The sequence below is a fragment of the Scyliorhinus torazame genome, chromosome 13, assembly GCF_047496885.1.
Source record: "Scyliorhinus torazame isolate Kashiwa2021f chromosome 13, sScyTor2.1, whole genome shotgun sequence".
Lineage (NCBI taxonomy): Eukaryota > Metazoa > Chordata > Chondrichthyes > Carcharhiniformes > Scyliorhinidae > Scyliorhinus > Scyliorhinus torazame.
This window is the reverse complement of record NC_092719.1, coordinates 36,178,643-36,191,499: the sequence shown is the minus strand read 5'-3', so window position 1 is coordinate 36,191,499 and position 12,857 is coordinate 36,178,643. Positions and strand designations below refer to the sequence as shown.

At 44.2% G+C, this 12,857-nt stretch overlaps 1 protein-coding gene and 1 long non-coding RNA gene across 7 annotated transcripts in view; one reads left to right on the top strand and one right to left on the bottom strand.

The window, feature by feature from the left end:
* The window catches only part of LOC140387962 (uncharacterized), a 28,431-nt gene extending 19,571 nt beyond the window's left edge, over window positions 1-8,860 (top strand). The window contains exon 2 of the long non-coding RNA XR_011934037.1: window positions 7,314-8,860. This is a non-coding gene — a long non-coding RNA (uncharacterized lncRNA). The remainder of the gene's footprint in view (window positions 1-7,313) is intronic.
* LOC140387960 (tyrosine-protein phosphatase non-receptor type 12-like) overlaps window positions 1-12,857 on the bottom strand; it is a 198,333-nt gene that overhangs the window by 7,287 nt on the left and 178,189 nt on the right. For 3 of the 6 annotated variants that reach the window (XM_072471346.1, XM_072471343.1, XM_072471347.1), the window contains exons 14-17: window positions 11,513-11,590; window positions 9,015-9,112; window positions 8,879-8,909; window positions 253-381 (exon numbers count right to left, since the gene is read on the bottom strand). In XM_072471346.1, the coding sequence (XP_072327447.1) occupies window positions 253-381; window positions 8,879-8,909; window positions 9,015-9,112; window positions 11,513-11,590 (336 nt within the window). Of the gene's footprint in view, window positions 1-248; window positions 382-8,878; window positions 8,910-9,014; window positions 9,113-11,512; window positions 11,591-12,857 lie in introns of all 6 variants that reach the window. The other 3 variants (XM_072471345.1, XM_072471348.1, XM_072471344.1) reach the window with 2 other exon arrangements.

The window sequence follows — 12,857 nt, the reverse complement described above, 5'->3', positions numbered from 1 at the left end:
GATGGTGAGTGAATCAGAAATACCTAGCGAAAAATACTGTAAACAAAAAGTACCCTTTTTCTGTGTACAGATTGTTTGGGAGAGGTTGTGGTGGTTGCAGGCAGGGGCATGCTTCAATTAACAGCTAACAACAGAAAAGTAAGGTCTCAACATTGCAAGTATAATTTATTAACTTACAATTTAAATGATTACTCGACCAAAGTTGAAGGACAGTAAATTTTACTGTAGCCTTATAAAATTACACGTACCCACCTAAATCTGAACCACGTTCTCTTCGCTTTGTGTTTGCTTCTGAGGTTTGGCCTACCTCACCCCTTGTAGCAGTAGTTACTAATCCTTTTTCACCCAATGGCGTCCCACTAGCCAGTATTTCAGGCGTATCTGAAATGAAATGTATGCATAAATTCAATTTAAGAAATAAAATATAAAAATCAAATCTCAATTTCAAAACTGGGTTGTTATTCATAAAGTCTTCAAGGAACAGTATAATCGTGTACAATTAAGCCAATGTCCAGCCCTTGAGGTTCACACCAATCTATACAATACTTCTGAATAGAACTACACCAAAATGATAGTAATTTCCAGTTTTCCAGCATTATGTTGAAGGTGACAAAACTGCAGAACATATTTGTAGCTATCAAATTATTGATTTTAAAATCTAGAAATCATAATTACTTTCTGATACCTTCTCTTAAGACCATGTAGTACAGATCTTACTGGCAGAAGCTGTCACTGAGTCCTGACTGTTTGGCAATGGACCTGGGAATCAGCAGCACTGCATTCAACAGGTCAAATTTATATCTAAAGGAGATTGACCGTCATTAGTTATTTTCTTTATTTTTGTATCAATCTTATCTTTCTCATTGTCTCAATATTTTTTTCCAAACCTTCTTTAGTTCAACCTCCTTGGTTTATTATATTTTTGGTTCAAGTCCATTTGATTCTGCTTTTTTTTTTATTTCTTAGCTTCCAGCAGATTCTATTTAGCATTTGTTCTACATGTTGGCAGAGAGAGATAAAGTTACATTACAAGGACAATGCTTACCCCTTACTCATTATCCAAATTAATTCATATCTGCATGAGTAAGGAGCTCAGCTTGAACTAATTTGTTAAATTGAACTGTGATAGGCTATGATGCAAAAAAATATTATAAGCAAGAGGTTGTCACAGTAGCCACTGGCTTAAACAGTTTTCAGTAGGACCGCTTTAATATTTTCTTGATTTGCAAGCGGGTGTTCAAATTGCACCAGGCAAACACAGCAAATTAATTTAGTTTTATATGCACTTCTGCAGATGACTTGTAAAGCTTATTCACATGGTAATTAGCCATTTCACTAATCTCCTTGACTATACTGCAGAAAACCTTGGGCGGGATTCTCCGACTCCCCGCTGGGTTGGAGAATCGCCGGGGGTCGGCATGAATCCCACCCCCCGCCATCCTCCGAATTCTCCGGCCCCCCAAAAATAGCCCCAGCATGAATCGCGCCGCCCGCCTCGGAGAATGGCGGGGACCGCCGCGACTCAATGGGCCCCGGGGCCACCCGAATTCTCCGGCCCGCAATTGGCCGAAGTCCCGCCCGTTTTTTGCGAGTGCCGCCGGTGTAAATTGGAGTAGGTCCTTACCGGCAGGACCTGGCAGCGCAGGCGGCCTAGGGGGGGCGCGGGGGGATCTGGCCCCAGGAGGTGCCCCCACGGTGGCCTGGCCCGCGACCACCGTGGTCCTCCGCGATGGCCGATGCGGAGACGAACCCTCCCGCGCATGCGCCGGGATGATGCCAGCACACGCTGGCGCTCCTGCGCATGCACCAACACGCGCCGGCTGGCGGAGGCCCTTCGGCGCCGGTTGGCGTGGCGCCAAGCCCCTTCCCCGCCGGCCGGCGGGGCGCAAACCACTCTGGGGCGGGCCTAGCCCCTGAAGGTGCGGAGGATTCCGCACCTTTGGGGCGGCCCGACGGCGGAGTGGTTCACGCCACTCTTCAGCGCCGGGACCCCCCTTCCTCAAGAAGGAAAAATAAATGTATGCACGTGGTTACTCAACATGCATCTAAAATTCTTGGACAAGGTGATTCTCCCAGTTTTGCTGTTCTAGATGAGAAACTTAAACTACACACATGTTTCAGTGAACCATATTTTAAAATATTGGCACTTCACAAAGTCAAAAGTGAGATGAACACAAGTCAGCAAATCATGAGGCACCTTCAAATTAAGCCCATTAAATAAGCTGCTATTATTGAAGCAGTCCAAGGTACTTATGTGCAGGAGAAAAAACTGTCCACGAGTGGAAAGTTGACCTTAAATGTTAAAGTGGATATACTTTATCTCTTACAATTCCTAATCTAAACTAGTCAACAAAAAAAAGTGAATATTAGTGACAGCATCGAGTACATACTTTGGACACATGGCTGCAATGTGCAGTATTTTTGAGATACCCTACAGCAGGGCCCAATTGATAAAATCATCAAATGCTAGTAATACAGAGTGGGCCAGAAAATATATGTTAATGCATCACAAGACTGGTTATATTTTCTTCAATTAAAAACACAGAATGCAGATTTCAAGACAGAAGTGCAACATGCCTGGGAGGAACAGTTGGACTTGAGACTTCCATCACTCTCCTCCACTAGGTTTCCTCACCTCATGGCTGGGTCTGTGTTTTTGTTTACTCGTTCACAAGATGTGAACGTCACTGACAAGGCAAGCATTTTTTGCCCATCCTTAATAATCTGAGAGGTGATGGTGAGCTGACTCTTTGAACCACCACTGTCTGTTCAGTGAAAGTACTCCCACAAGTGCTGTTATGTAGCCAGACCTTTGATCCAGCAATGATATATTTCCAAGTCAAGATACTGTGTGACTTGGAGGGGATATTATACGTAGTGTTGTCCCCACCCACCTACTGCCCTTGTCCTTCTTGTTGGTGAAAGTCATAGGTGTGGAAGATGCTATTAAAGAAGCCTTTAAGAGTTGCTGAGTGTATCTTGTAGATGATATGTACTGTAGCCATGTTGCACTACTGGAGGAAAGAGTGAATTTGGATGTTGGCGAAATGGTGCCAATCAAGCAGGTTACTTTGTCCTGAATGGCATCAAGCTTCAGTGTTGTTGGAATTGCACTCATCCAGATAAATGGAGAGTATGCCACCACAGTCCTGACCTGTGCCTTGTAGATGGTGGAAAGGCTTTGGGGAGCCAGGAGGTGAAAGAGTCCCCAGCCTCTGTACTGCTCTTGTAAGTCACAGTATTCCTCATGTGGCTAGTCAATGAAGAGCTGCATTATGCTGTTAGTCAGGGGGATTCAATTATTGTAATGCCATGCACAAGACTAATTGATAGAAAATGATCGCTGTGATTACTCAGCCATGGCTGGGGAGATGGGGTACAGACGGTGCTCATCACCAGGGCCCATGTCTCTAGGGGGGCCCACTGACCAAGCAGCCTGTCAATTTGGATGGTCAGTGACCAAAGAAGCCAATCTAGCATGGACCCATCTCAATTGACAGGCTAATGGGCCAATGACTGCTGTTGTTATGAAAAACAGATTTCATTAACAGAGTAGGGGGACATTCCAGATTCTCCAGTCCCTCTTTGTCTACCTCAGACTCATCTTCAGGCCTTGTTGTCATTGAGTATACATGCGAGCAAGTGTAAGCGCACACATTCATGTGAGAGTGAGAACCCTGAGTGAGGGAGAGATGCTGCTCGATGTGGGGCATATACTCTTCTACCCCACCCCCAACATATCGGCGGGGGGGGGGGGAGAAAGAGGAGGAGGAAACCCCAGGCTGAAAGGCGACATCCTTCCAAACTCCACTTTTGTACAAATTCAACCAAGGCTAGCTCAGACTGTGCTCCACCAGACGCAAACACAATGTCAGTGTCAGCTAAACAAAGGTCCTTAGCTAAGCCCTGATTCCATTCCTTTTCCTGGTGACCAGGACCTAGGGACTTAGTCTGTATCTCTCCCTTCAACTCTCAACTTTTTATTAATCACTAATTTTTTAACGTATCAATTTTTTGCTTTCACATTGATTTTATTGGCTCAGCAAGTTGTATTCATACCGGAGCTTGAAAAAAATTATGGTTAATGTTGTGCCAAGCCAAATCTCAGGCAGCAGCTGCTGTTTTTCTTGGTGAAGAAGGAACTCACAACTGCTTTTTGGAGGGCTGGCAAAAAGGTTTTTACTCCAATAGAAACAGGAAGTGTTGGGATTGCTCAACATGTCTGGTGACACCAGAGACAAATAGAAGTCAGGGACCCTTCATCGAATTAGTGCAGATCATGGACCTCAATTATTGATTCTGGGCACAGGATGCTTGACCACCCCCACGGCGTTTTCTGGTAGCAGAAGCGACTAGTCATTGGACGCAGGTGGGATGTTCCGGTCTCGCCAATGGGTACAGTGTTTTGCATGGTTCTGTCCTGCCACAAGGGATCGCCTTCGGTGAGACCAAAGATCCCACCAGCGTGTGGGGTCAGAAAATTCCCCCCCCCCCCCCCCACCCCATTTCTCTTTCTCCACAGATGATTCCTGCCCTGCAGAAAATTTCCAACATTTTGTTTATACTTCAGATTCCCAGCACGGCAGTACTTTTCTCTCCTATTAAATGCTCCGTGCTGTACATTTAGTGTGATTGGTTTCAACTTAAAATGTGGAACCATTTATCACCAAACGCAAGTTCTATTTGTTCTGTTAACAAAGCCCACTTGAGCGGATAGAAATTGCACATTATTGCAGGTGAATTGGTTGGTGCTAATTTACTGGGAAGCTTTGCCATTTTTCAACTTGTAAACCAGGAGTTATGCGCCAATAGGGGTATGCCACGGTTAATTCTAGATATTCTCATTTATACACAGGATGATTGTTTACGATGTTTGTCAGGTTCAAGTCTTTGGATGCTGCTGTCCAGTTGTTGCTTAGGGCCAGGTTTAAAGACAGTAAGAAGTCTTACAATGCCAGGTAAAGTCCAACAGGTTTGTTTCAAACACTAGCTTTCAGAGCACTGCTCCTTCCTCAGGTGAACCGGGGAGCAGTGCTCCGAAAGCTAATGTTTGAAACAAACCTGTTGGACTTTAACCTGGTGTTGTAAGACTTCTTATTGTGCTCACCCCAGTCCACCGCCAGCATCTCCACATCAGGTTTAAAGAAGCAGAGCTGGTTGCATAATATGAACAAGCAAGTTGTGTGTAATTGTCTGACAAAGCCGTGGTTGTAACATTTATCACAAACTTTAGTTTTCAATGGGTTTTAAATAGAGGCAGAGTACAAATGCCAATAAGTTTTGCTAAACCTATATAAAACACCACTGTGTTCGACTCCACTGTGACTATGTTTCCTAATTCTGGGTACCCGAAGGATGAGAGGGATGTAGTGTTGGGTGTTCTGATGTACAGATGAACCAACACGGTTGTATTTGGTACAACGCTGTTTTATTTCAACTTGTTATTTACAGTTCTGTCTTGATACTCTGCACGTGGTGACTCCCTGTGTGTGATGTTAATCAGGTCCTGTCCTTGTTCTGGTCTCCAGATCTACTGGCCACCAGGTGTCGTGTTTCTTCTCTTATACTGTCTCTGTCCTTGTCTATGATTGGTTGTCGTGTTGTGTGTGCTGATTTGTCTGTTGGTGTGTCTATCATGATGTGTGTGTTTGAATATCATGACAGGGGAGAAGGTTATGGTGGGTGTGGAATAAGGGGCCTGCAAACAGGAAACGCACCAGGGCCCATGATTTCTCTCTCTGGCTCTTTACTCAGCATCTTCCTATCATTATATCATGTGACTACCAGGATTGTTGCAGGAAAACTAGAAAAAACAGTCTTTTCTCATCCAGCAATTCCTACGTTTCTGAGAGCACACAGAACGAGAAATTCCGAACAAGCTTTGAAATGCAAAATGGAAAGAAAAAGTTGATGTAATTAGTATGAAAAAAATATCAGTGACAATTATTTAACTTTCCATTCAATAGGTAGATTTACAAGGTTGACTCTTAAATGACCTCTGAAATGGTCCAGCAAGCCATTCAGATGTATCAAAAAACCTGCAAAGTCAACATGAAACTGGACAGACTGCTCAGCAACAACCTAGGCACTGGAAATAACAACAGTAAACCCAGCACTGTTGATCCTGTAATGTGCTCCATACAAATGTCTGGGGGCTTGTTTGTGCCAAAATTGGGAAGACTAGCCAAGCAACAGCCTGACAAGTCATAATCACAGAATTCTATCTTGCAGATAATGTCGCAAACACCCACCATCGCCAAGTATGTCCCGTCCCACCAGCAGGACAGAACTGGAAGATGTGGCGGGCGGCATAATGGTACACGGTCGGGAGGGAGTTGTCCTGGAAGTCCTCAACATTGACTCTGGACCACATCAAGTGACATGGCATCAGGTCAAACATGGGTATGGAAACTTCTTTCTGTCCCCTGCCTCACTGGAGGAGGCGGCGCCACAAATATGTCTTCAGCCAATTCGATTCACCCCACTTGATATCAAGAAATGACTTGAAGGCACTGGATACTGCAAAGGCCATGGGCCTGATAACATTGCTGAAAGGGTACTGAAGACTTGTGCTCCAGAATTTGCTATGCGCTCTAACCAAGCTGTTCCAGTGCAGCTACAGCACTGGCATCTACCCAGCAATGTGGAAAATTTCCCAAAAAGCAGGACAAATCAAACCCAGGCACCTTTCTCCCCATCAATCTATTCTTGACCATTAGTGAAGTGATGGAAAGGGTCATCAACAGTGCAATCAAGCTGAACTTGCTTATTCATAACCTGACCACACTTCATGCTGGAGGTACTGAAGGTAAGGGTGGTTCCGAGTCCAGAGGTGGCGATCTTTGGTGTGTCGGAAGATCCAGGAGCCCAGGGGACGAGAGAGACCGATGTTTTGGCCTTTGCCTCTCTGGTAGCCCGGCGACGGATTTTATTAGCATGGAGGGACTCGGAGACCCTGAAGTCAAGGGTGTGGGTTAGTGTGTTCCTCTGACTTGAGAAGATTGTTCGCCCTGAGGGGACCGATGCTAGGGTTTGCTCAGAGCTGGCAGCCGTTCATCAACTTCTTTGAGAAAAATTAAGCTGTCAGAAGTGGGGGTTGGTAAAAAGAGGCGGCATGGGGGGTTGGGGACGGTGGGGAATTGGGATTGGGGAGTTGTTTAGGTAAAGCCGTGTTGGCTGGGTTTTGTTGTTGGGTGTGTGTTGTTCATCTTGCTCTTTAGATATCTTGTTGTTCAAATTATAAATGCCTTAATAAAAATACTTTAAAAAATAATAATAACCTGCTCACTGACACTCAGTTTGGTATCCGCCAGGACCATTCAGCTCCTGACCTCATTACAGCCTTGGTTCAAATGTGGGCAGAATACCGTAATTCAAGAGGTGAGGTGACATCAAAGCAGCATTTGACCACGTGGAGCATCAAGGAGCCCTAGCAAAACTGGAGTCAATGGGAATCAGGGAGGAAACCCTCTGCTGGTTAGCGTCATACCTGGCACATGGGACGGTGGTTGGAGGCCAATCATGGAGGCCAACTTTAGGGGCTGGTTTATCACAGTGGGCTAAACAGCTGGCTTGTAATCCAGAACAAGGCCAGCAGCACGGTTCAATTCCCGTACCGGCCTCCCCGAACAGGCGCCGGAATGTGGCGGCTCAGGACTTTTCACAGTAACTTCATTGAAGCCTACTTGTGACAAAAGCGATTATTATTATCTCAGTTCCAGGACATCAACCATCTTCAGCTGCTTCACCAATGAACCTTTCCACTATGATCAGCACCATTTGTGACTCCTCAGATATTGAAGCAGTCTATGTCCAAATGCAACAAGACTTGGACAATATCCAGACTTGGGATGACAAGTGGTGACTGTCATATGTGCCAAATAATTGTCATCCAATGACCATATCCAACAACGGAGCATCTAACCGTCACCCTATGACATTCGATGACATTACCATTGCTGAATTCCCCACTATCAACATCAACATCCATTGGCTGGTTTAGCACAGTGGGCTAAATAGCTGGCTTGTAAGGACCAAGGCAAGCAGCGCGGGTTCAATTCCCATATCGGCCTCCCTGAACAGGCACCGGAATGTGGCGACTAGGGGCTTTTCACAGTAACTTAATTTGAAGCAATTTTCATTTCATTTTTTTTCATTTCATTGACCAGAATCTAAACTGGATTTTCCATTTAAATACTGTGGCAGCAAGAGCAGATCAGAGGCTGTGAATCCTCCGGCAATAACTCACTACTTGACTCCCCAAAGCCTGTCCACCATCTACAAGGCACAAGACAAGAATGTGATGGAATACTCCCCACTCGCCTGGATGAGTGCAGCTCCAACAACACTCAAGAAGCTCAACATCATCGATGGCAAAGCAGCAGCTTGAATGGCACCTCGTCCATAAATATTCACTCCCTCCACCACCAAACAATGGCAGCATGTGCACCATCTACAAGAGACTGCATGAACTCACTTTGGCTCCTTAGGCAGCACCTTCGAAATCCAGAACCACTACCATCTAGAAGGACAAATGCAGCAGATACCTGGGAACTAAACCATATGGAAGTTCCTCTCCAAGTCACTCATCTCCTTGCCTTGGAAATATATCGCCGTTCCTTCACTGTCGCTGGTTCAAAATCCTGGAACTCCCTCCCTAACAGCACTGTTGGTGTATCTACATCACATGGACTGCAGTGGTTCAAGAAGGCAGCTCACCATCACCTTCTCAAGGGCAAATAGGGACAGGGAATAAATGCTGGCCTAGCCAGCAACACCCACATCCCGTAAATGATTAAAAACAAAATAGATTTGAGATGAAATATAGAAGGAAAAACATAATTAAAGTAATTTTGAAAAATGATTAGTGGTTGCTTACTCATTCTTGAACTTCGGGGATTTTTCAGGCTCTGTTTTAAAAAAAGGAAAAATATTCAAGTACAACAATTCAACATTTTTAATCACATCTACATAATTAAATTATTTAAATATGCCATTACACTGACGTGCATTACCTTACTCCTCACCATCTTTATTTGCTCAACAGTCGTTGCTTGTGGAAAACCACTCCATTCGGCAGATTTCCCAACATGGACAGGCCGAACAAGGGAGTCTAACAAAACGAAAAGATTTGATTAATGTTAAAAGTAAAATTAATCAGCTGTAAACCTCTATGACTCTATAAATCATTCACTCTAAGACTTTCATTTTAATATCTTAATAGGTTGATTCAGTTTACTTACAAACTGTGGGTGCTACAGTAAGATGTACTACAAATATTGGCCACTAGCAGAAACTGTACTCAACTACGAATCATTGATGTGTGGTAATCACATCACCAACATGGAACCTTGTGAGGTAAATTAGAGAATGTATCAACAAGGGTTAAAATCATTTTCCATGGGCAGCACGGTGGCACAGTGGTTAGCATTGCTGCCTACGGCACTTAGGACCCAGGTTTGAATCCCGCCCCTGGGTCACTGTCCGTGTGCAGTTTGCACATTCTCCCAGTGTCTGCATGGGTTCACCCCCACAACCCCAAGATGTGCAGGTTAGGTGGATTGGCCACGCTAAATTGCCCCTTAATTGGAAAAAATAATTGGGTACTCTGAATTTTTTTTTTTTTTTAAAAATCATGAAAACAAATTATGCAGAAATTTGACTGGGATAGGAAAAATATTTGTGCTAAAAATGGAGAAGCTTTTTTTGTACTGTATCTGTCTCAGTCAGTGCGCTGTTGTTTATCATCAAACATTGGGCTTGAAACCAAGACCCTGGGATTAATAGTTCCATTATCTAAAAACGGAGCTAACCAGGACAGGCAGATGAGGCTTCAGTTTATCATTTCATCTGAAAATGGCATATCCAAGAGAGCACTTCCTCAATAGTGCATTGAATTGTCAGCCTTGTTTATGTGATTGGACCCATAAGATTCGCACTTAGAAGAAGTGACACCAATCACTGAGCCAAGGTCACACCATTAATTAAATAAATTAATCAGGCAGTATTGGTTTTTAAAAGGCAGGTCACACTTGAAAAATTATAATTCATTAAAAACAGGCAGAATGGTCCTGATCATCTGGTCTTCAGACGTTAAGAGACCCAACATATCCTGGAGGATGTGTTACGGGACTCTTCAGAAGTCCAAATGCAGGCAATCCACAGAAATTGCCCAGGATGTTTCAACTTCTGATTTATGGCTGGTAATTAATTGTTATGGGAGTAAATATTATTGCCCTACTCAATTTCAAATTATCGTCACTAGGTGTCATTGAAATTTACTTAAATATAGAGCATCATATCCTGCCACTGGATGATATCCTGCACTGTCTACCTTGTTGTTGGGAGGTCAGTTAGCCGGATGGCTAATTTGTAATGCAGAGCAACGCCAACAGCGCGGGTTCAATTCCCGCACCGTTGAGGTTATTCATGAAGGTCCCGCCTCATTCTCCCCATATTTGCATGGATTTCGCCCCCACGACCCAAAGATGTGCAAAGTAGGTGGATTGGCCACACTAAATTGTCCCTTAATTGGAAAAATATGAATTGGGCACCCAAATTTAAAAAAGAACAAAAGGTCTTCTCAACCTTGACCCTCACCCAAGATGTGGTGACCCTCAGATTAAATCACCACCAGTCAGCTCTCTCTCAAAAGGGGAAAGCAGCCTATGGTCCCCTGGGATTGTAGTGACATTCATACCTTGTTGCTAACGCAGTACCACCTAGTGGCAGATATCTAACTCCAAATCAATAAAATGTCATTATTAAAATTCTTCATTGTTTTTTTTTCTTTTATAAATTTAAAATACCCAATTCATTTTTTTCCAATTAAGGGGCAATTTAGCGTGGCCAATCCACCTACCCTGCGCATCTTTGGGTTGTGGGGGCGAAACCCAAGCAAATACGGGGAGAATGTGCAAACTACACACGGACAGTGACCCAGAGCCGGGATCGAACCTGGGACCTCGGCGCCGTGAGGCAGCAATGCTAACCACTGCGCCACCGTGCTGCCTAAAATTCTTCATTATTCTACAATGTCAAGTAGCAGTTACATATCAATCCCGAGATAGCAATTTTGATTATATTGGACAGTTGGACTTGATTTTATATATGTCCCAGATAAAACATAAATTGCCCATAGTTTCCCAAAAAGGTTGGGTGGGGTTACTGGGATAGGGTGGAGGTGTGGACTTAGGTGGGGTGCTCATTCCAAGGGCTGGTGCAGCCTCGATGGGCTGAATGGCCTCCTTCTGCACTGTAAATTCTATGATTCTATGATACGATGAAAATTCAAACTTGAAATTACTGTTGATTGATTGGGGTCTTGGGACGGTCTAAATAATTCACCCCAATTTATCAGGTAGAAATGAGACCGTTCTACTCTTCTCTCCATTTGCAGTACTTAGTCCAGATAATTATGTGCCTGAGTGGGCCCATGAATTCTCCAGTTTTCACATGGCTTGAACAAATTATTTCAGCAACTTTATTACAATTAAAACAAAACAGATCTTACCAGATTCATTGGCCACAACAAAAGATTCAGGAGTTCTTTCTGGTAAAGGAGGTGGGCTGTCTTCTTTGCTTCCAGAACCTTGCAAAATAAAATGCCAAAATTTACTAAATTACTCCCATTCTGGTTTCCCCTGTATTTAAAGCACATTGGGCCTGATATGCTATCATGAAGACGTCAGGAAATTTGATAGGCTAAGTAAAACCTATTTTTGTATTTACTGTCATAAAAGCTGCTCCTCGGGTGGCACAGTGGCGCAGTGGGTAGCACTGCTGCTTATGGCGCCGAGGACCCGGGTTCGGTCCCGGACCCAGGTTTCTGACTGTGTGGAGTTTGCACATTCTCCGATTCACCCCCACAACCCAAATATGTGCAGATTAGGTGGATTGGACACACTAAATTGCCCTTTAATTGTGAAACAAGATAATTGGGTACTCTAAATTCATTTAAAAAATAAATAAATAAAAGCTGCTACTCTTGCACAAAGGTCTGCACAGTCCACACCACTTTTTTGAAGTATTCATTTTACCAATTGTAAGGTTTTCGGGCAATTCGGCCCTTTTTGGACTGCCCAAGAACAAAACCCAGAGACTGTAAACTGGACATTTGTCAGCCAAAAGAAAGTAACCAGATTTCCCAGCAGGCTTGGTCCGCTGAGCTGAGTAGGGGCATAGGTATTTACAAACCCCCCCCCAGGAGCTACAAGGAAGAAGGAGCCAGACAACTAGATAAGATTAAACACAGAGACAAAGGGGCATGGTAATGCTGTAAGGGGCCTGCCTGCAAGCAGGACAATGGGATGGTCATAGCCCCATGCAGATGTAAATGACTTTGCCTCCACCAGAGCAGTATCCAATCAACACCCCATCAACATAGCAGCGATCTCCAGAGCAGATGGAAGACTTTGAACTTCTTCACAAGGGAGCTCAACCTCGTTATCTCAAAAAGCAGACTGGAGGCGGACCTAGGGGAGGTACTCCTATCTTGACAGGTCTGACAGGCTCAACGGGGGCAGGACCAGCGGGAACTTTAAACCTTATGGATTCAATGCAAAAGGGGCTGGCCGAACACAGGAAAAAGCCAGGTAAAACGGATATAAAAGGGGCTGTGTTTCGATTGAGGGTCTCTTGGCTCGACCTCTCCACCTTTGACTTGACCTCTGCAGCCTGTGACTGTAAGTACCCTGCAGTAGCTTGCGAAGCTCCCTTGACTTTGATAGTGGTTGAGGCTTTGGGGAAGGGGACTTGATTTGTGTTCTGTGTCATTGCTAAAACTGTGTAACAATAAGATTTTCGTTGTGTCCGTTATAGTACTTTCTGAATAGACTTAGTTTGTGTTAGAGTTTAAG